This window comes from Phalacrocorax aristotelis, chromosome 5 (assembly GCF_949628215.1).
Source record: "Phalacrocorax aristotelis chromosome 5, bGulAri2.1, whole genome shotgun sequence".
NCBI classification, from domain to species: Eukaryota; Metazoa; Chordata; class Aves; order Suliformes; family Phalacrocoracidae; genus Phalacrocorax; species Phalacrocorax aristotelis.
The window spans coordinates 32774060-32799530 of record NC_134280.1 but is presented as its reverse complement, the minus strand read 5'-3'; the positions used below and the strand labels follow the sequence as shown (position 1 = coordinate 32799530).

The 25471-nt window shown below is 39.8% G+C and overlaps 1 protein-coding gene across 6 annotated transcripts in view; it reads right to left on the bottom strand.

Moving 5' to 3' along the window:
- Positions 1–25471, bottom strand: part of ANKRD44 (ankyrin repeat domain 44) — a 147017-nt gene that overhangs the window by 35008 nt on the left and 86538 nt on the right. For 2 of the 6 annotated variants that reach the window (XM_075093887.1, XM_075093885.1), the window contains exons 6-16: positions 24377–24464; positions 21430–21572; positions 19813–20025; positions 18261–18339; positions 15123–15237; positions 11420–11502; positions 10027–10144; positions 7521–7589; positions 6632–6772; positions 3664–3747; positions 2545–2656 (exon numbers count right to left, since the gene is read on the bottom strand). In XM_075093887.1, coding sequence (XP_074949988.1) covers positions 2545–2656; positions 3664–3747; positions 6632–6772; positions 7521–7589; positions 10027–10144; positions 11420–11502; positions 15123–15237; positions 18261–18339; positions 19813–20025; positions 21430–21572; positions 24377–24464 — 1245 coding nt within the window. The remainder of the gene's footprint in view (positions 1–2544; positions 2657–3663; positions 3748–6631; positions 6773–7520; positions 7590–10026; positions 10145–11419; positions 11503–15122; positions 15238–18260; positions 18340–19812; positions 20026–21429; positions 21573–24376; positions 24465–25471) is intronic. The other 4 variants (XM_075093886.1, XM_075093884.1, XM_075093882.1 and 1 more) reach the window with 3 other exon arrangements.

Below are 25471 nucleotides of genomic sequence, written 5' to 3'. Positions count from 1 at the left end.
GAGAGCACAACAAACTGTGACAAGCCACCAGTCAGCCTCACAGGACAGTGAGGCTCCTTTCCATCTGCGCCAGATGAATTCTTATTGTAGCTTTTACACACAGACTTCAAATAGCCATAAATATCCATAACTCCATCAAAAACAATTTGATTGCATTACAGGATAGTGATGTTTATAGATGACACTACTTTATCAGATGAAGCACAGGAATCAACGATCGTCTTAACACCTGGGAGTCTGATGAGTCTGATGTTGGAATAAGTGAATAAACCTAGGCACAAGGATTATTTCCAATTCGTGCCCACAACACAATTAACTTTCAGCTACTCAAGACTTCGTTCCTGACCCTTTTGCCATCCTGTATCAAAGCAATAAAAAAAAAAAAAAAAAAAAAAAAAAATCAGTGTAAAGGTGGTGGCCATATCAGTCAGTCACTGTTATTAAATACAAAGTTATTGAACTCTGGACTTAGTAACTCACTAGAGCAAAGGGGCAACTGCTGACGTGAACAAAACAGAATCACCTTCTTCTGACAGAGGGTGCAACCATGATGAGTCCTGGTGCTACTGTTGTTCAAGCACAAATGCCTTCTGGTACATTTAGCTTTTGTATTGCAGAAAGGAAGAGACGCCTGTCAACCTCTGAACACCAATGGCAAAATCCTGGTCCCTCAAAACTTTCAGCTAGATATCCTAGTACCCAATAGTGGCCCTTTGCATGCAAAAGACTAAAATTCCGAACAGTTTTCTTTCACTGGAGTACACAGAACAGCTGTATATCTATAACTTTGCAAATGATACTTGACCTTGGGTTTCTATACGGCAGCTATAGTGACAAATATGGGAAGACTGACACGGAAAAACACTGGCATTCTCTGTCCAAGGATAGAACACTTGCTGCACAGCTGCCTCTAGCCCGCAGTTTGCATTTCACCCTCCAATATTAAAAGCAAATCCAACACCTCCGATACACTGCATTTCCAGCCCTTCCTTTTGTCTGGCAAGCCTAAGCAACACTGGGGCTCAATAGTAGGTCATTGTCTGCAACTGATACATTGCTAGAAAACATGCACAGCAACAAGCAAAAGAGACCTTGCTCTATGCCTGCTCCACGCCTTGCAGCACACAACAACTGTGATAAGGAGGCTGAAAGAGAATTCCCCAGTGAAGGTGCTGTTATAGAGATCTCTGCTCATGCAAGTCATGCAAGAATCTGGGTAAGGTTGCAGTACATATTGCTGTGGCCATACAAGCATAGGCTTGTACACAGCACAGAGAAGGCTACTCTATATATACACCCTACAAATACCAAGAACATTTGCTTTTGTTCCAAATGGGCGGCAGGCTCAGCAGAGGACCCCTCCATCCCCACAAGCAGGGTCATGAGAGATCAGCTCTAGGAGAAGGCTCTAAACAAGGAAAGATCAAACTCACTGTCGCAAGCAACAAAGGAGCAGCGATATTTTAAATGTCCTAAATATACATGCTTTCAGGTGGGAGCTAAAAAGGCTTATCATCTGACCTGAGATTCTGACCCATGGCTGCCCTGGCATAATAACAGGTCAAAGTTTCCTAGCTGTTGTGACCCTGATGTAGGCCAGCTGCAATATTTCTCCTGTGGTGGCAGTAACTGAGAGCGCTGGTAAACGTGTGTGAAAGCAGCATGTGCTGTGCAGAGCACCTTTTCAATAATTAAGTACTCTAACTCTTCAACAAACAAAGAACGAACCAAACAACATAAAACACTAAACAGCACACAGTCTTCTTACTAAAGCATGAATATCTATACAATTTTCTAATTAGAGCTCTTTTTTTAAAGCAATTAAAGTCTATTTCTATGTAACACAGTAATTTTGGATCAGCCTGTATATCAAGCAGTTCAGTTAATGCCCATGTTTATGGCACCTATTTTTACAAGTCACAAACTTCTATGAATCCATATCTCCCAAATCGAATTTTTGGCAAAAAATTTTTCGCTTCTTATAAGATGCAATTTCTAATCATTCAGGACCAGGATATTAAAAAACAACAACAAAAAAACCCAAATACACTGCAAGTTAACCTTCATTATGCCAACTTTATCAATGCTGCTGTTGTTTCACCAGAGGCAAAAAACCACTGCAGGTATGCAGCTGAACAAAGCTATTTACTCTCTCAGTTTGCAAGTCAGATAATGTGCCAGCTGCAGAAGGCACATACACCCTCATGCACTGGGAACTATCCCTTACTACTGGCACTTACACTGGGAATATTTTGATCACAGTTAAAAATAATTTGAGTACACATAAACTCCACTTAAAGACAACATTTAAGCACCAGCTTGTTGAACAAAGACGGGATTGTCAAGATGAGCATGTTTTTAAGATATATCTGGTTGCATATATTTGAGTGTACTGCACAATATGGTGGAGGTTTTCACAGATTTGTGAATATCCGCAGAACTCAAATCATAACCATTAGGGGAGTTCACAGTACTAGTATATACACACACACATATATATATATATCAGCAGATAAGAGACTTCTGAACTGTCTGAGCACTCACCAGTTCCAAACACTGCCGGTGCCCATATGCAGCAGCATAATGCACAGTGTTGTACCCCTCTTTGTCTTGGATGGATGGATTGGCATCATTTTGTAGAAGAAACTCTAGACACCTGCGGAGAATTCACTTGTTTAAATGACAGCTGACAATATTTACAAGACTCATCCCTCACTGCAACTAGGACTGGCATTGAAAACTGGCAGTTAATTCTGTATTTCTAGCAGCACCTCAAGTCACTTACAAGTTTCCCTCTCTCTACCAATAGCTCTCCACAATCACCATTTTTTAAAAGAATCCCCATTCATCTTCGAAGATCTTCAGAACAATCAATCTTCAACCCAACCTTTGTGGCTACTTTAGATTACAAAATGATTTTCTATTACGAAGCCTGAAAGAAAACTACACAACTCTGTACCATGATGTAAACAGACTAGATTTGCTACTACTGTACGTAAAAACTCATAGATCAAACCATTGCCCTCCAAACATACACTGTGGCAAGCTGAAAAAGAAACTTAACTGAGTTAATTTCCTGCCATGTACATACATAAATATACTTTCTTCTTTGTTGGCTTTTTTTTTTAATCATGTTTTTTCAAAGGATCCCTTCTGCTCTTTATAGCTCCTGTCACTTTTTCTTACACCATCAGGAAATCATAATTTTGTTATCTGTACTTCCTCACATAGCTTGTAATTTGTAGTGAATGTAAGGCTGTCATACGAAAAAGGAGGTTTTAAAAAAAAAAAAATCATTAAGCAGCCAGATGAAAATGTCAATCAAGCAAATACATTGAGGAAGCCATTGGCTAGTTCTTTTTGCAACATATGTACTCAGTGCAAAGCATTAAAATAAGTCAGTTCATGATGCTAAAGAATTATTAATTACTGAAGCAGTACATTTTCAATTAAGAAACAGCAACAAGCACAGAAAGAGAAATATTAGGGAATATGCGCACAGAGAAGAATGTAGAGCTTTTTTTCTTTAGGTGAACCCTCATTAAAGGCAAGCATTGTGTTTAGCAGAGCAATGGATGAGTGAAAGCAGAGTGTAAACTGCAGCCCAAAGCAGTGGCATTCTCCAGACATGGAGTCTCACTGCTTTATTGACACCAAACTTACAATGCAGCTTCTTTTTCCTTCATCTCACTGGCTCTTTCAAGTTCTTCAGCATTTTCATGGGAGTTACCTAAAATATTCTTTCTTCTTAGCACAGAGGACAGAAAAATGTAACTTATTTTCAGAATATCATACCAGTGATTTTGACACAGTCTGCCACCCATCCCCAATCTCCTCTTCAAGAAGTTGATCTCCTCCAGCCAACAATAAGAACTATACAAGTTAATTGAGGTTACTGCATGGGTCTGCAGCTAATAAGTTTTGCAAGCTATAGAGACAACTACAACATGGTGGTTTATTGTCCTGCAAGTCAATGTCAAGCAAAAAAAAAAAACCAAACTCACACCCCCAGAAAATTCTGATTTCTATCAGAAATAGTTTGATCATTGCTTTCTAGAATCTTTCCGTTTCTCCCACAGCAATGTTGTGCATTTTGTTTCTTTTGCAGAGAGGAACTCAGGATTACCACAGCTTGATTCTTCCTACAGTAACCTGCCAGTTCTTCTGCATTTAGGATTTAGAGAGTCTTTAATCACTGATACTAAATCGGTCTATCTTGAATCTGCATTAGCTGTGTTGCTGACTCTCCACAATTTCTGTGAAACATTTTGGCAACACTGTGTGGATCTCTTGGTCAGATTCTTTAGATTCTTCAAAGAGCTCAACATGTCTTCATATTCCTGCACATTCGGATCATTTTTGGCATCTCTGCTTCCCAGCTGGATGGATAGCAGAAAGACAACTATGATTTGTGATCTTACAATCATGAGCTTGTGATCGTGATCTTTCTTGGCCACCAAGGCTAACACAGAATACATTTACAAACTGTTATCATCATGGATTAGTAGCTTGAAAGGTTTGTAGAGGACAGTTTGCTAATTACAATTCTAACATAACACGCAAATTCCAGACTGGATTCTGCACAGTGCAGAACAGTACATTCTTTCTTTAATATGCAATTTCCCATTTGTAGTATCAAGATTTGACATTCTTCCTGGGGGTGCTAGCAATAATGGATTGCTCTAGAAACCCAGGAACTGTCTGATGTCTGCTGACTCAGAGAAAACTTCATTATTAATAAAATCACTCCCCTGAATATTAACATTTTAAGCTCATAGACAATACTCATGTACTAAACTGAAAACAGATGCAGGTAGGGCTTCAGCAAACTACAAATGAGTGAGATCCCAAAACAAGATTCCCTGAACAAAATAAGCGATGATCTGGAGAAACCGTACATACTCAGAAACTGCAATTGTCTATTTAATGAAGATGCTGTTGTGATTTCCATTGCTGGAAAGGGTACTTTATGAAGACCACAAGCAATAACAATTACCAGAATAGCTGAAACAGTAGGGCAACCTTGCTGCTCCAAGACTTCTCCCTGCTCATTAACTGCCCACATCCGAAGTTAAATAATTATGACTATTCTTTGGACTGAGATTGCCTGACCTTGGGAGATTTTTGTCATTAAGCAGGAAAAAAAATATGCTGACCTATAAAATCATGGACTGCAAATAGCTTTTCATCTATGTAACAAGGTTTCTTCCAGAACATCTCAAGCTGGAAAATTTAACGAGCAGACAGCATCACCACATCAGAATCAGTTTAGGTTTCGACTATGAGGGCAAATAAAGGCCACATATCCCTGCCAATGTTCAGGATGTGACTGAAGTAAACTGCCTTTTTGGTTTTTTTTTTTTAATTAATGATGGAAGTAGATACATCCCTAAGTTAGGCAAGAGCTTGTTTAAATGCAGGAACTTCACCTACAAAGAGCCAAAAGCTGGAAAACACACACAGAATGAAAAGTCTCAACACCCTGAGTAACAACTTGCCCTGGCAAGACAGAATTAGAAACAGCCAATGGTTAGAGCCTTCCTACAAGCCTACTCTGATTGTAATGCCAAACACAGACATTTCAAGATCCTGCTGCCTTCTTCCCAGCACTGTTCAGGTTTGAGGGTGACAGGGAAAACTCTTTTATATCAGTATTATCATATCAAACGATGAAAAAGCTACCAATGCTCTGGTATATAGTAGAGGTCTGGATGCCAAAGTTAAGCCAATGTTTTCCTGCAGTGGCTCTGACATGGCATTCTGCTGGAAATGAGCCAGAATTATTCTTACCAGGCCTCACTATGTAAGAGACCAAGAAAATAGTTCCTTGGTGTCTATAGGAATGAGACAGAGAAGCATGGGATGACCTAAAATAAATATAGGTTGTTAATAGTTTTAAGAGAGGACTAACAGGATAATTGAGTCTGTTTTATACAGTATGTTTTAAGCAAGAGATTGACAAAATATGCAGCTATGTAGGAATGAGAAATTGCAGTCACTACCACAGGATTTCTAAGTTTTGCAGCTGTGTTCCCCCTTTCTCACAAGAACAGCACTGTATTCTGCCAAAGGATATTTCCCAGGCCTCCCTCTCTTTTTAAAGACTCTAGAGACCAACCTCATTTGACAGGGTGAGCATTTTTATCACCTCTGACAGTGGAGACAGACTGATGGGTAGATCTACCCCATCTTTTCCAGGAAGTCTGTCAGAATGGCCAGGTGTTTGTCTGTCACAGCAGCCCATCTGGGAAAACCTCTTCTGCTGTCTCTTGCTCCATCCCTTCTGATGGACTTGTAAAGCAGAGATAGAAAATTCTCTGATCTCACTCTTGTGAGGAAACCACACAGAGGAAAACATAAGACAAAATGTTGTTAAAATAGTTCAGTAGGACAGGGTGACTGCAAAACTGTGCGTTACATCAAAGGTAAACGGTAGAGCTGAAATGCCACATCATCTGGGGATTTTGCTTACAGTCAGAGCAACTCAGTGTGGAGTTATGCATACATCCGGGAGAAATTCTTTCACTAGCAGGATCATTTTTTTGGCTCAAATGACAGCATTATGAACAGAATAGAATGACACTGATTTAGCAAAACAGTTTAAACAAGGAATACAAAGAGGTTTTCTTACTTTCGGTCCATGTCAGAAGCAGCAGCATAGTGCAAAGGGGTGCGTCCCCAGTCATCTGTTTCATTAATATTGGCTCCTGTTGTCACCAGTGTCTCAATACAGTGGAAATGGCAATTTGCAGCTGCATAATGCAAAGGTGTCCTGGAACATAAGTGACAATTTGTTACCTCATATTCTAATATGCATCACCGAGGGTAACAGCAAATCTTAATTGCTGCATTCCTACAGATTCCCAGCAGTCAATACCAGCGCCTTATGTTCCTGTGATGAAATGCAAAGCTATGCAAATGTAACAAAATATTGTGTTAATAGGAAGTTTTGGTGCTCCTACGAAGCCTAATAGAATATAGATCCTCAATCTGTGTCTTGCAAACAACCTATTCCCAGTGACAGCCTCTGCTGTTGCTCTGCATACATGCTACTTTCTTCCAGTTGGGAGGCAGAGCAAACACGTGGTGTCCCTCACAGCATCTTATTTAGCTGGCATAGCAACACTCATAGCAACACTTCATATGGGGAAAAAAATATCTCTAGGAAGCGTGTCAAATAGCAGCAATCCTCCCATCATAACCCAGGTGCTGTCTTGGGCACACAAGCGCAAGAATTTATGCAATAAGAGAAGCAAAAAGGAAAAAAAATAAACCTGTAATATTTTTAAAACAGAAAACTAAAGAGGATGGGATGACTTTCATGTCTTTAATGAAGTCTGCACCTGTCTGTCTGGCATGTAACTGCAGCAGCAGGAGTTCTGCAGGGAAGGCCAAACTCCTACTTTATTTTACTGTCATTTTTCATAGAACATATGATTTCCAGACAGAGGTGGTCTTTCTTCCTTGGCTGCTAGATTCTTTTCTTTTTCTTTTTTAAATGAGCTTTATAATTTACCTACCTCCCACATTTGTCCTTCTTATTAAAATCTGCTCCGCTGCTTTGCAAGAGTTTTATACATTCAACATTACTGGAAAGAGAAGCAAAGAAAACAAAACATGAAAAAAACAGAAGTTTACATCTGTGTTGCCCCCTGCTCCAGAAAAGAAAAAAGTTCCTCTAACAATTTTTGCATCATTTGCTGTGCAAAAACACGGTACAGCCAACTACAATGTGAAATTCAATCAAACAGAAAATGAAGCTTTAAAAAACTATTTCATTTTTTCTAGAACACACAAAACTTCTGCAGAAGAAAAATAAATAATTTTCCAAAGACAGCACAGTAAATGTGATCTGAATTCAGTGTGTTTGGAGATTTTCAGTGGGAGCTGGCCTCTAATGCTTCTCACACTGAATTGGTATAAGAGAACTTTAAAAGAAAGTTATTGCTAGCTTATAAAACACCAATCTAATAATGAAGAGGTGACATTTAATGAAATCCACCCCCGTTCAGCAAAGCATTCAGCAGTAAGCACTTTGCTCAAATCCTGTTTACTTATTGAGATTTAATCACAGGAGTTACTTTTAGGTTTATTCTCATATGATTTGTTGACTATTGATAGGTTTAAGCACAACTCAAGTGCTTTGTTGAATAATGGGCATAGCTATTTAAAGTGACCGTCATATCAATACTGCATTTATATAAGTGGATGAGTTGGGCTCTGTAGCTTTGTATATGTTGAAAGATTTCACCACATCGTAGCTGCTTCTCCATCTTGTTTAAAGCCACGTGATTTTTAATAAAAAATGAAACAGCTGAATTTTCACATCTTTTGTAATTCAAGAGAATAAATGTGCGACTCCTAGCCAGAAAATAACGTAAAGAAGCACAGCACTTTCCAAGACACCTTGTCATTCACAGGGGCAATAAATCATTCGTGTTCACAGTCAGATGAGCAGGCCTTTGAAGTATGTTCTTTTCCTAGTACCCATGCAATTCCCATTAATGTAATGGGAGTAACAGGCATGTGTCAGGAAATAAACTAATGCCTTTTGTATAGCTCCAGCTCCAGGAAAAAAAAAAAAAAAAAGAATGGATGCAGTATGTTGGCGTATGTGCATCCCTACTCTAAATCGCTGTTGCATAAAATAGCTACATAACACACACCGCAACATACTAAAAATAAACACACTTCTTAGTGATGACAATTGAAGTAAAACACTGGGAAAATACGGTTTATTTTCATGAACCACTTTTGCTTCTTATGAAGCCTCTCCTCTTTAGGTCTTCCAGGTTGTTTTTATTATTCTTTTGGGGTGCAGCCTTATCAAAGGGGTAGCATTTGAACTATACTACAATAATCTCCATGCAAGCAACAGTCTTACATCCTCTATTAATATGAGACAAGTATCAGGAACAATAATATAATAAAACCACTATTTGGGTGTTGGTTTTTTTTCTTTTTTTGTAATAATGAAAACTGTAATATACATTTTGGTCCACTGAGAAGAAAAAACAACTTCCAGTATTCACTGTGGATGACCATTTCTCCTTGCTATAACCACAGAGAATCCAAGCTGGGCTCTCGCCAGGGCTCCATTTCAGCTGTTTTCTGAGCCATAAAGTCCTCAACAGAAGAGTGAAAACTCAATGCTTGCCAAATGTTTTGTCCTTTTACTAGGTTAACTTCACAGACTCCACTGACAATTATTTGGAAATATTTAAACCAACTGGATGCTACATTTACAACTTTAAATGACGTATTTCAGTTTTCATTTGTTTCCATTTCCGGCCTCCCAGCACTTATCAGGAATGTATCACCCTGAGACAAGAAGTGTCTTTTGACTTCCTAATTTGGAGGGGGGATTTTTTGTTTGTTTTGGGGTTGGTTTCTTGTTGTCCTTTTGGTTTGTTAGTTTTTCTTTTAGAAACTTTTAAACTTCCACCTGAAAAATGGGAAAGAGGGAGATGAGCTGCATTTGGACTCCAGGGTTGCAATCTGATGGACACTGTTGCGTAGTTGCATTTTCGGACGAGGACACAGTCCAAAGGTGGAGGCCAGGAATAACTCCCCTGCCAACAGCATCCCAAGGAGCCACAGCTCCTTCTCCTCACTCGGTTTGCCCTAGCAAATGATGATTTGCTGCTGACTGATGGCCTTCAGTGACCATTGTGGCCAACAGACAGACCAAGGTGAGTATGCAGTACCCCCACCCAAAACTGAAGCAGTCTTCACAAGGGCATGAGAAGGAAGAGTTTTACCCTATGCCTCAAACCCATGCTTCAAATCGCAGCCCAGCTCTCTGCAGTAGAGGGAATCAGACCATCTCATTTACTTCGCAAGCAACCCCTACATGAGGGCAGTGGCAAAAGACAGCCTCAAGTGACCAAAATTTGACATCAGACTGTTTTGCCTCCCTTGCACGGCAATAAATTCCTCTGTGGATGGCACAGTCAAGTTGGATGCCACCAGATCTGCAACAAAGCCACAAAGTAACTTAAAACAGCTACAGTCGCATCTACTCACCCTCCTGCAGCAGCAGCGTGGAGGCACGTTCTTCCAAAACTATCGGGGGTGTCTATTTCAAAGCCTGCAGACAGCACGTGCTCATTACTAAACAAGGACACTATGCTATACTTTTGTCCTAGTTAAACCACAAGAAACATTGCAGAGACAGAAAAATCAGTTAGTTGGGAAAAAACAGAACGCAAGCAACTACAGTCAGAAAGAGGTTGTCACGGGAACAGCGAGCGGCTGCTCCAGTTTGGCAGCTCTATATAAAGGGCTGCAAAGTCGACGAGCATCTATTTCTGCATCCAGCTCTGTGCCACATCTTTATTTAAAACCATGTGACAGGCGTTTATGAGGCAGATACTTATCAAGAGGACTGCAACACAAAGACAGAAAACATGAAGAAATAAGGAAAAAACAGAGTCAGCCTGAATATGAAATGGGCTCATTTTTATTGTGTGTGTTTTCAGGTTGGAAAGAGGCTTCCAGGAGCATACAGGGATATTCACTGAGATGCACAAGGCCAAAGATATAAACCTGGCAGAATTAACTCTTGCCACCCAGAGCTTTTTCTCTTCCTTCCTGATCTAGTGGTCAAGGCCAGAGCACACCAAGGTTTGATGTAATGGAGTACGTAATTTGCCATTTTTCACACTTTTTTATATCCTACCAGACTCAAGTTTAGGGGCAAAAAAAGTAGGAGATTTTATGTGTTAAGTAACAAAGCAATTTTCTAGAAAAAGTGTATGATCTGCCTTGTGTTTTTTTAACTCATGGGAACTCTGCCTGGAAAAAAAGAATTTGGGATTTGGCACCTGATTACTGCCTCATTTGAAACAGTTGCGTCAGCAAACTCCTGCTCCTTCTGCTTTGGGCTCTGGTGAGGATCCTGAGATCGCTCTCTCTACACTACACTTTCACTCATTTCCCCTGTCATGCCCACAGAGCTTTGGCCAGCCTAAATCCTTTCCTTTGGCCGGATTCAGAAACACACTTTAGCTTATCTAAAATATATCATTGTCAGCGAGATGTAAGTACCTGCACCAGTGCAGGCCCCAAGGAGATAACCTCCTGAATTATTCCTTGCGGGAGGTGGGCACCCAAACCAAAACAGTGTCTCACATTCCTACAGTTTGGAAAAGGATCCTAAATTTCCTCGCCATTCCCAGCGAATGGATATAAACTCTGAACCTGCCAGGAGAAAAGGGCTTCAGGCATGAACAACACAGGAAGTACCAGCACGCCTTTAGGAAAGCCTCGCACGCTCCCATACACCACACCACACAGCTGAACACAGCAGCACAGGAAGTCTTTCATTTGAACAATTCACAACAATGAGTATAAAGAGGCTGTAAGCAGCAGAGACACACACTACTCGAGCTCCACAGACACTGCAGGATTTACTTACCCGATGACAACAATTTCCTGCAGCAGTCTGAGTGAGCATTCAGCGCGGCTAAGTGTAAAGGGAACATGTTGTGGATCCCACACCTGAAAGGCACAACAGCCTCATTATACAGTTATGTGAAAATGCAGGTTGCATACAGACACAAAACATCAAAAGCTCCTTCCACAAAGGCAGCATTTTTTATCCTTTTCAAGGAAGATTCTTCCTGCCATGTTATTTTTATCTGTATTTCCTTACCAGCCTTCTCCAGAGTTAAAAATATTCTGATACAGCAAAATCTTGGCATCATGCTTTGAACATAATGTGGCATGAAGGTTTCTAGAAATTCAAGGTGAAAGCCAAGGTAAGGGAGGAAGTGAGAGAGATGATATTTCTTGGAGTCAATTTCCCAGTGCCGAACGCACAAATTTCTGCATCAGCCATACTGCAACTGCCATTCTGAGGCAAAAGTAAATGCCAAAATCGTCTCAATATTATTTCTGAAACCTATTTTTCCTGCAGTTAACATCCTTTAGATAACTCTTGTGAGTTTTCAAAGCCTCCCCTTCTTCCCTCTCTCTCCCCTGAGGCTGGGGTAGCCTACGACTCTTCTTCACACTTTCCTTTAGCCTGCTGTGACATTACAGTTTTCTTCGCACATCCTAAGAACTAAACATCTGATTTTCCTATTTGCTCCAGCTACTCTCCTCACACTCCCTTTCACTTTCTGCCCCCTTTAACACATCACCCTCTTTTCAATTACACTATAAACTTCTCAGAGCAGAAATGCTGGGTAAAAAATAAAAAAGAAAAAGTAGGCACCTATCATTAGGCCTAACCTGTATCAGGCAACCACATAGTTTTTAAAGAAGCTGAGCAGTCAGCAGCTTTTATTAATATCAGGAAATCATCCCAGTTCAGTCCCTAAGCATGCTGCTGTTTACTGTCTTAGAAGACTCTTGGTTTTCAGCATCTTGGTTTCTGTCATTTAGAACTGTTTTGTGAAAAGCATCTTTTTATCCCAGAAATATTCTACTGGCAGTCCTCCAAGTGCACATAAACATGGAGTCTCTGAAACCAACTATCTCGACAAGATTATCATCTACTTCCTGCTTCAGCAGATATATTTTTGAAAAATGACACTCTCTTGAACAGATGGGTTCATATCTGCCCTTCATTTCTGCAAGACAGTTGGTGGACAGGAGATTATGATCACCTCAAGGAAGAAGATTTCAGATATGGACCTAAAGACAAAGGAACTTGTCTTTCTGCAAGACTCCCCATAAATCATAATTACTTTGAAGCTTTAGACAAAAATGAATGTGGTTATTTATAAAGACATCTTGCTCTCTCCAACATTTTATACATATATGTATTTAACTAATTTTCATTTTTTAAAAAACTTACTCTTCCCAGAATCCACAGGCCCATCTGTCCTCTGTCTTCACATTAAATGTGTCCTCCCTGCTGCTTCACTACACTAAGAAGTGACTTGTGGTGCTGCATAAATTTTAATTTTGCTAGTGTCAGCATCGACATCTTAGAGTAATCTATGAAAAGATTATATGACAGCCTATTCTTTGAAGGAAACAGCACAAGGTCCACCAATCTTCTGTATAAACAGGCAGCACTTTTTAGCTGTGGATTCATTTATTTAAGTTAACATTGGACATTTTTTATTGCTGTGCTTCTTCCTACACCCCTCTCCCTCTATCTCCTCCTCCACCTAGTTATATAAAGCAATATTTTTCTTCTTTTAGGCCAAAATTTCCACCCAGCACATGTTTTGGCCAGTTACCATAAAATACACTATCTGCACATCTGCTAACCAGTGTCACACTTCTATAGCACTGTTCACACTGGTTCTTCCTATCACTTACACACTTCCCCCTTTAAATGCAGTTGCCTCAAAGACTGACCAAGCTGTCTGCAGTTGTTGCTAACAAACTTGCAGAATTTTCTTTTTAAAGCCAGTTCAGGGAGCTCAGCCAGAGTTATTTACATGCAGCACATACGAAAGCCCATTCTCAGCATTTCAATGCTCCTTGATTAGCACACACAGTAGCATCGTTTAGATCTGCCTGGTGTCTCTGAGCCAACTTCTTATTTCACTTATTTTTGCTGCTGGAAAAAGTATTTTATTTGATCAATATTCCAGTCACCTACGTGTGAAATAGAGATTTCTAACTGGATAACCCTGATTCCAAGAGTGGGCTATCCCACTGCATCTCATTTTCGCTTTAAACTTCAAGATAAGAGACAGACTGAGACTTACTGTGCTGGAGAAAGAGCTTGGAAAAATACACATCTATTTAGATACCAAGATCTTCGTGCTGGCTATGTTAATAAAATCCAGTGATGTTAGCTGAAGCCTGTGGAATTTCATTATCCGTGCCAGCTGAAGATCTGTTCCACCTTCTGAGTTTGCATGGTGACAGTCGTACTTGATAAAGGAATATGGGCAAATGTGCCAGTTTCTTAAACATTATCAAGCAAACAAACAAAATACTGAGAGCTGCAAGTATCTTCAAAATTAAAACCTTTGCATTGCATCTGAAAGTTTTTTGAAAAAGTTTGAAACATTTTTTTTTAAACTTTTCCTAACTAGGTAAGTCAAGAGAAGTCACTGATTTCTGTGGTAGGTTCTATGCAGAAGACCCTTAAATTATATTTTGGAGACATCGGGATGTAATTGCTGAACACCTACGTTCATGAATCAGATGCTGCTGTTAAACACCTGGTACAGATATCCCTCACAGCATTGCGTTACTCTGGTCTTATACCCATTTGTTTACCTTCAGGTTTGCTATTTTCTTTTCACAGACCATAAGAACCTGAACATAACTAACCAATACTCAAGTACTCTTAAAAATCATGCACCTGCCAATCTTGGAGTTGACAACACTTATGGTATTGTAGGTGTAGTCTTGACATATGGGCAAAAGAAAGAAAAAAAGGAAAAAAAAACCACAACACACCAACCAAACAAAAAATGGAATTGAAGCAGAAAGCACTATCAACATTTAGAAATGTGTCTAATTTCAACTTCTGGTCCTTCTATTAAAAAAAGGCTCCCAGACTCACAAATCAGATAAAAGCACTCCTATTGCCACCTGCATATCAGAAACCATGCAACATCAAGGCAGGCTCTAGTTATATTGAGTTATATTGAGATCAGAAATATTTAGTAACATCTGCTTTGCAATACTATATTTCTATTGATTATCCTATGTCATACCAAAAGATACAAGACAAAAGAATAATCACCATGTATGACAGGCCGCTAAACATTAGGCTAATTTAGATACTAAGGAATATGCACACAATTCCCTTGGAAGGCATATGAATTTTTTTCAGTTACGTTCCCTATACAAACTCACTGCTACAGACTTTCTGGAAAAACTGTGATCAAAATGCACTTTATATACATATATACTTTATGCACATTATATACCACTGCAACACATCAATGCTTTAGGAAAAAGAAGCAGTACTTGTACTACCTGTTACTGCATAACTGGGTGCAATAGGAACACAGCAGGGCTTCCTTCCCCTCCACACTCCCCAGGTGTTCATATTTTATCCCCATGTCACCCTCTGAAGTACAGTGCAATTATGCTTATACATTTTAACCTTCACACTTCAGAGCCTGAGGAGTATCTGCGTTTCCAGGCATCGAACATAAGACTTGATCATTAGAAACAATTCCACTTCAGCCACCTACTTGGCAGTATCAGCTCCGCTGGTTATGAGGGTGTTAATCAAAAGCTCATGTCCGTATCTTGCAGCCACGTGCAGAGGGGTGTTACCATCCTTATCAACACAGTCGATTTCCCCTCCTGCAAAAGGCATTTTCATACAGTTTAACACTGAAAGATTAAGCATGAACCAGTGACCACAAACATTATTTCTCTCTAGCAAATGCAGCATAACCACTCCAGCCACAGAGACAGGTACTGGATGTGGTCTGCCAGCAGCATTTTCAACTCCATCTCCAGCTGCAGTTGTGGGGAAAAGTGGTGGGAAATAGGTGATCAGGATGACATACTATGGCCAAGTACATGATTCAGACTTGCTGCTCATCTAAAGGTACAAATGGATGCCTTCAATTAAGCTAACAAAATAAACTGCTGAAACTACGCCCTCATTTGTAAAGGCATTGCCACTCAACCTTACCTGTAAGACAAGAATAAATACAGTTCGTTCAAGAGGCCAGCAGGAGCACACTGCAAATAACAAGCAAGTTGTGTGCCTTCTCTGCTTTACCAAAGAACAAACAAACAGCACTTAAGAAGAACTTTTCCTGTTGCAGATGTCATCTCATGTTTTATCCTCACAAGGAGGAAAAATAGATTATTTCTTTCCTATCTGCTGCAGCTTGTTTACTTCTTGGATCAAGGAACTGTAATTTTTTCAGTCTCTACTTGTAAGTCAGGTTTGCTGCACTCCAACTATTTTTGTCCGTCCCCCATCCTCTCCAGCTGGCCCACATCCTTCTGGAAGTAAAATGCCAAAAACCAGAAACAGTACTACAGCTGACGTCTCCCACTGCTGAACTGAGAAAAAGGATTACTTCATGTACATTGCTGATTTTTTTTTAAGCACCGCAACACCATTGACTCCTGGTCAACAAAGGTTCTGATCCTCTACAAGCTCCAGATCCTTTCTTGAGGAACCGCCACCCACCTGGCTGTTGCCATTTTGAACTTGTCCAGCTGACATCCCTGCCTGTGTGTGGGATCTTTCCTTTGCTTCACTTGCACTAGAACTTCTGTCTCAAATTTTACAGGATCATTTTCCATTCTGACTCCACATTCTGCCAAACTAACTGTCTCTCCCAACTTCACGTTTTCTCCAAATGTTAAAAGCACATTTTCTATTTCGCTATCCAAGTTGTTAATGAAAATACTGGACAGTCCCAGACCCAGGAGGGAAAGTGAAAACCCCCTCACTACACCTTCCATTTCAACAACAATCTATTTATTACTAATCTCAGAGTGTAGTTTTCCAACTAGTTATGCTCCAACACTGCAGTATTTTAATACTCCACTAGTTTGCTGTCAGAATACTTTATGAAAGCATGTGAAAAGGCTCACTAACATCAGGATATGGTAATATTTACTGCATGGCCACTATTCACAGGAGTTAACAGGCCATAACTGCACAAAAAAAAGCCCTAGTAAAGCACTACACAGCATTTTCTAGCGGTAAATAAAGGTCAGTGAAAAGCTGGAACAGATTCCCTGGGGTGGAGCCTCCACCAGCAGAGGTGTCCACGAACATTACCTGCCCACAGAAAAGTCAGAGGACTGTGCTGTGTTCACAAAGCCTATTACCCTACTGTAGAAGAGAATTACGATGTTTCACCATCTTTTACTCTTGCAAAATCTATTCCAGATATTGCCCACTCCTTCCTAGGTGTTTACAAACAGTTTTTTCATTCACTCTTCTCAGAATTTTTGGCCGACCTATGTAAAAATTATCCAGCTTTTCTTTTTCACCATTTTTGAAGATAGGTATCACATCTGCAATTTTCTATTTTGAGGTAATCCATTCTTCCTCTACAAGTCACTGGAGACAGCAGCCAGAAATTGAGACATCTTTAGTCAACTCATTAAGCATGCAGAATGAAACTCCATTTCTTTAAATCATTGACATTTCTCTCTTCCACAATATCCTATGGCAATGAGGCATAGTCATTTGCAATCAGATCTGTGTACAATACTAAAATTAGAGGTACAGCAAACTATGAAAGGAAGAAGCAAAACCCAGGTAACTTGAAGAGTAGAGAGGCATGAAGGACAGATGAAGAACTGCCAGTCCTTTCATACACAAATCCAACAGAGAGCAAACAACAGCTGTAAATCAGAGAGCATATTTGACTAAACAACTAAAAATTGTGTTACAGCATAGTTTCTTCCAGTTTGCCCAAACTCTTTTTATTATTACTAATTTCTTATCCAAGAAGAGATATGACAACAATTTGCATGATGATCTGAAAGAAGAATGATGTACTGAAGACCTCCATTTTAAAATACAATCCTGTGTAAATGTGTCACTACTTTTACAGCGTAACTGTTCAGCCATCTTAAACATCTCACACTTAAGTTCCAAGGTTGGGATTTCAGAAAACAAACAAAAAACCCAGACCATCCTGCCCAGTATAGTGGCCAAAGCTGGGAAGCATAAGTAAACAATCAGTAACAGCAACTTCTGCCAGTGGGAAACAGGCCTCTGCCAGATCTCAAGCATTAGTATTTGTTATACTCTGTAGTATCCTTGGACAAAAGAGATACCTGACAAATGACTGAAACAGGAATCCTGGCTATGCCAGAACAAACCAGGTGGCGCTGGTCCACCCTCCTGAGTATTTATTCAACACTCAATGAAGACAGTGGCAAGGGGTGGAGCTAAGGGAGGTGAGAGAAGAACAGCTGCAGAGTGGAAGGCAGAGAATATGGTCTGAGCTCTAAGAACACCCGGGCTCCCAATGGAGAACAACTAGAAACTACTTCGTTTTTTAGTTTTTAAATAATTTGAGAAAGAAAGTTGTACCTGCTTCTCAGCAGAAAAAAAAGACCTAAATATGGCTTTGAACTCTTGTTTTCAGGTTAAGAATCACAACAGATCAGCTGGACCACCATCAGCTGAAGGTATATGGAATTTCATTAACAACCAAAATCTCAACTTGTGACGACATGCTGGAACGAGAGCTGTCGGTGCAGCTCAAAGCCAGAAGTTGATGGAGAGCTAAGCATCTCTCAGAACAGTCCTTTGGCGCTGTGGGTCAGAACAACTGAAAACTGCAACCTTGGAAATGCCTAATCTTTTGGAGAGTCGTTAAACAGGCACAGAAGCTCACCATTCTGAATGAGGGTCTGCGACCGCGTGAACCTCCCATGGACAGCTGTCATGTGCAGTGGGCTCTTCCCATCCTTACTCTAAGAGAAACAAAACACAGAAACAACCATTTAGCATGTAAAGAGATGGTAACAATTAGAAGTCTCTCAGCTCAATAACCTACAGCTATTCTTCACATAAAACCTCCCCTAACTTCAGAAGTCTGTAGGACTAAATCCATATATGATGGTAAATGCATAAGGTATAAGCATACAAGTAAAACAGTTCCTCAGCAATGAGTAGGAAGTGGGCTGGAGTGGAGCCTGTCCTTATAGTCTGGCTGTACACAATACCTGCTAGAAACCTAGAGATATATCACATATTTTTCTTGATTATTATTTTTAAGTAACATTTCCCATGCCGACATTATTTTCCCTAACCCACCCAACAAGAGGAATAAAGAAAAGCAAAGGAACCATAAATCTAAGTAGGAGCAGTCTCAGAGATTCAAGAACTATATCCTCTTTATCAGTCTACATTTTATAGATACATCTCAGAATAAAAGCCACTATATTAAAAAGTTTTGGTTAATAGATTTCCATGCAATCAAAAATAGGATGTCTACAAAAGACAATTAGAAAACAAGGAAGGCATATGAAAGGAAAGGTACAATGAATAGAGATCAATGTTTTGGGTCTAGAGAAAGAAACTGAGATTAGGGAAATTGATGAGCTAAGAAAATAGCAAGGGAAGGGTACCAGCCTCACTACTCACACCACTTCAAGTGTACTGGCATGGGGTTTTGCGTTCATTGGCAAGCACAATCCCTAATTTCATTTTAATAATTGTGAGTTTAAATAGCACACTGACTATTCACTGATCTCAAGGGACTTGCCAGAGGTGTTAAATGGTAGGAGACCAATTTTGCAGATGGGAAGCTGAAACACAGAGAGTTTAAAGTAAAGCAGTCAAAATCTTATATGAGCTCAGAGATCTCAAGTCTTCTGGTACCTATACCAGTACCCTCTGCTGGGTAACAGCAAGGCCCTTTCAGCTTCACCAAGATGTAGCAGTTGTATCTCAGAGACAGCATTCAGATACCCTAAACAGACTCAGACTTTGTAAACTTAGGTGCTAAAATATGTAAACAAAAAGCTTTCAGTTCTTAATTCCCCGGGAAAGTGAAAAGGAACTTTTTAGAATCAGGTTTCATTAAATCCATATTGTGTGGGGAATGAAAACACCAGAAAGGAATGGTTCCTTGACTTACCACCACTCCCTGAGATAATATTTTGAGAGAGCTCCTGGGACTGTATTTTAGTAGTGGTTCATGCCTTCAGGAGAGTAGCTGGCCTAGAGTTGTCATAAAGCTGTCATTATATTTACCAAGGCACTAAGAGCTCCTCTGGTGAGAAGTAATCTCATCCAAACAGTTTTGTGATCAACATTCTCAGCATTACTCTACTTCCATCAAGGATTTAAAACCATGCTGTACTCATTATTATAGCTTCCAGTCTCCTGAGCTATGCAAAATAGGATAAAGTCAAACTGAAGAGCTGCAATGCAAGTTTTACCTGAATGTTAACATCTGCCCCATTATTCACTAGTAGCTCAAGACACAGTGCTCCATGAGTGGAAGCGGCAGCAAAATGCAAGGGAGTGAATCCATTATTATTAGGCTGATTTACGTTAGCACCATAGTCAATCAGCTCATTAACAACAGAATCCTGACCATTGTAACAGGCAATGTGAAGTGCAGTATTTCCATAGATGTTCATTTCATCAATCTAAAATGAGACAAGGAGACATAGTTAAAATTACAGACATCAGTTTACCATTTTACATAATGCATTACATAGGGCAAATGGAAATAGCTGGAGGCTTGGACTGTCATAGGGCATATTTCTCACCAGCAAATTTCATTGACAAAAATATACTCCCAGAGAGCTTAATTTGGAATGCTTTATCTATACTATTATTAACTTTTTATCCTACTGGCAATTTCTAAAAGCCAGTATGAAGCTTAAGGCTGATAGGAGGACTACATAATGATGACAATGATGACAAAAGTCCTAACAAACTGGAAAGCTTTTACATATAACTGGGAAAGTAGGATAAATAAAAAGCTCACAATCTTTATTTTAAAAAAATTAAAACACCAACTATTCAACTTCCATTAATAGAATCAGGCTTAAGAGCTCCTTCCACAGATTTATTTCGTGAAGGGAGTGAAGGTGTCCAAGTGAAGGGAAGGTAAAACTGCACAGCCATTTACACATCAATAAGAAGCCACTTTCAGTAGCTCAGTATTATAAAGATGTAATTAAGATTATGCTACTTCCTGATGACTGGCTTAGTATTCAACTGATGTTCTGTAAAATAGGACAAGACAAATTGTACAAAAGACTCAAGGATGACGTGAATACCCTTCCATGAAATACAGGCTTCTCAAAGATCATTCTCCCAGTGGTGGAGAATGTGGAAGTTAAACATAGTTATTAGCATAGTACTGCTTATAACAGGAAACACCTATTCCCCTCCAACTTCACAGCCAACAGCCTGTGAACATGGAGTCGTAACATTTTTTTGACAGGTCAAGTCAGCTGATGGCATTTGCAATGGCAAATGCAACAGCTTTATTTGACATCTCTGATTAACCAGTACAGGCTCTTCTGGTCATCTCACTGCTGCTTGGAACCACTGAGTTGACAATATTACACTAAGAGAAGTCTGTTCCTGAAAAAAAGTTCTTTTCCAGAGTGAAAATAATCCTCCTTCTTCCCTCTGTCAGCTACAGAGGAAATAAAGGTCCCTAAACTTAAACAGCCTGAACTGCTGTTTAGTAAAGTACACAGTGTATACGTTGAGAACAACCGTTCATCATATCAAAGGCAACGTTGAGCCAAGGGAAATTTCATTATTCCACCTTCCTCTGCAGAAGCATCATATATTTCCTGATTTCTTCAGCAAGGTGGCCTGGAATTTACTGTCCATATCAGATATTTTTATTCTAGAATATTTCCTGGCTCTTGAACCAATAAACCACATGAAGCACACGGTGGTCCAGAAAATGGGAACTATTGTCTTTAGAAGCTCTGCCAATGTCTGTAGCAGAATCCATAAGGAAGAAGAAAATAATATGTCCAAATATGAAGGAACACAGGAGCCACAAAGAGCACATTAGCACACACCTCTACCCCCAGGTTAAGGAGGTGTTTCACAATGTTAATCTGCCCATTGGATGCAGCTGCATGAAGTGGGGTGTAACCCTTCTTGTCCTTACAAGTCACTTCTGCACCGTGATTAATCAGTAAGGCAACAACTTCCAGGTGACCTTCAAAAGATGAAAGATAGCAATCAGTGAGTATACCACCCTACAGCATCCCTTCTCCAAAATTACTGCTTTCTTGCTAACGCACTGCCCTTTTCACTGCTGTTTCACAATGCTCCCACAGTTTTACAAGGGGGGAAAAAAAGGCATTTTCGTAGATGTTCTTAATCCTAGCTTCAGGCCTTGTCAAGAAATCCATGCATTCACCTTCACCAGATGTGTCAAATTTCTCTTTACTGAATTAGTTTTCCAGTCATTAAAAGAACAAAACCACACCTCTTTCCCATTTATTTTTCTAAAAATAACAGTTTGTGTTTTATTATTCCTGTTACAGAAAGAACAGTGAGCACAGGAGCATGACAATACAAGTCTCCCAAAACAGCACCCTGTCAATGTCACCTGCAAACACAATTGCTAACACTTGTTATTTTGCTGGCAATACAAAATAGCTTTAATAAATTATAAAATGAAGGTATCCTCCTTTCTAGCACCATTGAGGTCACAGAAAACTAAATTTCAAGTGAGTGGAGAATTTGATCCAAAGCCTGCCAATACAAACCCAAGATTTTCTACTGAATCCACTGATCCTTGGATCAGGTTTATGACTCTCCAACACTGTATCATTACACAAAACTGTGCAAAAAAAAAAACCCTGAATATAGGTCTTAAAATGTTTGAGTCTGAACTCATAGTCTATACACATACACTTGTATACAAGTATACACATATACTTGGTCTGTAAACTAAAATAATTGAAATAGCCTCAACAGTCACACAGATTGAGAGCTGACTGCCAGATCAATGGGACATCTGTCTTCAGGAGTGAAATGCCTACCCCTGAATTAGGATCTCCCTAGGGAATACAGGGGAAGAGCTGGACATCTCAAAATGCAACTCATAACCCACCTGTATCTTCATTTTCCTCCCTGGAGGTCCCAAATCATCTCGCCTCCCTTCCCAGACAACCACCAAAATTAAATCAAGGGTAACTGATGAATAGTCCTTAATGCTTCATGTTGAAGCAGAGCTGTCTTTCTTAGAATTAAAAATGTATTATGTCAGACACCATATAAAGTTGTGCACCGTCTGAGTTGTACAGAACTTTCGTGACAGAGGCAGCTATGGTCATGTACTGGACCTAGGAAGCTTTATGAACAAAATCCAAAGTGCCCAAAGATATTTAAGCATTCAAGAAGCTACGTGAGGGTTTACAGGATAAGATGCTCAGGTTTCATTATCTAAATTCTGTCCAAATTACACTACAGGCTCCTAAACCCCATTGTTAATTTAGACCTTAAATGTTATCTAAATATTTTGAAAACTACATAATGAATTTCTGAAAAGAATTAAAAGGAAAAGAGTTGTAAAATTGCACAGCACAACATAAAAGCCTTTCACCTCTACAGAGTGGAGTTCAAAGAATCACAGAATCACAGGTTGGAAGGGAGGTCAGGGATCATCTAGTCCAACCTTTCTAGCAAGAGCACAGTCTAGACAAGATGGCCCAGCACCCTGTCCAGACGACTCTTGAAGGCGTCCAACGTGGTCGAGTCAACCACTTCCCTGGGGAGATTATTCCAATGGGTGACTGTCCTCACTGTGAAAAATTTCCCTCTCACGTCCAATCAGAATCTCCCCAAGAGCAACTTGTGTCCATTCCCCCTTGTCCTCTCCATGGGACTCCTTGTAAAAAGGGAGTCTCCATCTTCTTTGTAGCTACCCCTTAAGTACTGGTACGTGGTGATAAGATCCCCTCTAAGCCTCCTTTTCTCAAGGCTGAACAAACCCAGTTCTCCCAGCCTATCCTCATATCGCAGGCTTCCCAATCCTTTGATCATCTTGGTGGCCCTTCTCTGGACCCCTTCCAGCCTGTCCACATATTTTGTGTATAGCTGGGACCAGAACTGTACACAGTTCACTAGCTCACAGCTAGCTCGCTAGCTCAAAAGCCAAATCACATTCGTTGGCAAGAGTCTTTCCATCTGTCTATGTGTATCAAAAAAAACACACAATATGTTTTCCTCACAGTTTGAAATCTCCCATTATCTCATTTCCAAAAGTGTCAGGATTAAAATCAAGATTTTGACAGGTCAGAGGAAAGAGTTCCTGGTCAAGGACACACACCTCGCAAATTATAATCCAGAATATATTGTTTGGCCAATAATAACTCTTGAACAAATGTGACAACTATCACAGGCAATCTTGCTCTATTATTTTTAAATTATAAAGCCCCACTCTAAGAAATGTTCCTTTAACTTGAAAGAAATAAAGATAATTGATCTAATTAAGCAGTATTTGATAACACCACTGATGTTTTGAATAGACAAATTGGTTGCTCTTGCCCACTCTGGAACAAAAGATGACAACTTGCTCCTAACAGGAAGAAAGCCTATGAAGCATTTCCTAACAATGTCATAACTTAGCTACTTATAAACATAGATAAACAGCAAAATTTATGATAGTATTTACCTGCATTTTATATAAAGTAGTTTTTAGCAAAAACTGAAACAAGTATAACCTGTATTTTTTCAAGCCCAAATATACCTCAGGCTGGAATTAGAGGATAAAAAGACCAAAATAAAAAACACAACACAAAAAGCCCATAATTGAAAGTGTTAAAAAGGAAATCGCAGCCAAGTTCTCACCAGCTGCAAAGCTGTAAACAATAGTGTGTATTTAGATCAGCTGAACCCTGGGTAAATACAATGCTCACTTTCCATGGCCAGGACTGCTCTTGTCCATTTTAAAGCAGGTTGTTTGTTTGTGAATAGGAAATGAAAAAGAAGAAGCAACAGTCCAAGCCTTACCCATGTACGCTGCCCAGTGAAGAGCTCTTCTGTCCTTTTTGTCAAAAGCATTGATGTTTGCCCCCTTGGCTAAGAGCAAGTTCACCATCTAGGAGTAACAACAGCAAGTAAACCAACCCTGCAGATCACACACAACCGTTTATAACAAATCATTCTGGCAATAAAGTTGGGATCACAAAATCCTGCTTTTGAATGACAAACTTGTGAATTACACAAATGCTGTTCAAAGCTGTGTGCATTAATGACATGGACCAGTGACAAGCCTCAAGGAACAAGGACAAGTTCTGTGTCCACAGAGGAGGCTGAGAGCATGCAGGGCACTGCTACTCCAGTGTGCTTCAAATTCAGCTTGGCAAACAGCCTGGAAGAGAAACAGGCCTAGAAAAGATATAGGCCTGGGAGAAAAACACTGCTCTTAGTTTTTACTGTTAAGATGAATTTAAGAGGTTTTCTTGTGGATTGGGACAAGATTCCTGCAGACCATGAGGTAACAAACCCTAATATCTGCTTGATCTTTCAACAGGGAGTGTCTATTTCCTGCCACACCATGGTGATTTTCATTAAGTTCCAATGTGCCCATGGCAGTGTGGACAGGCACCAGGCTGCTTCACATATAACACTGGCCTTTTAGACAGCATGGCGAAGAGGTGAAAAGCTACCTTCCCCATTGCCAGTCATCCAACATTAAACATAAGAAAAATCAGGGAAAAAAATAAATGAAACTGAATGGAAAACACATTCAACAGCTGTCTTTTTCAGCAAAACATTCATAGAATCATAAATTATAGAGCTGGATTATTGTCTTCCTCTCATACACTGCTTTGCCATGGAGATCAGCTAATAACAGTGTATATCCCATTAACATTTCTGATATACTCTACCCAAAAGCTCAGGAGCTTTAGATTATGACAGTTAAGCATTACTATCTCTTTCCTACAGTGCAGTATTTTAAAGGCCAAACACCATCATTGTTTCACAGGAACTACCGTTCCTCTTCCTTCTTTTAATTACAGTACAACTGATCAACTTCTATTGACAAAAGCCTACTGTTCCAGTCTAAGAGCTTTTATTCTATGTCTAGATCTTCAGGTCTAT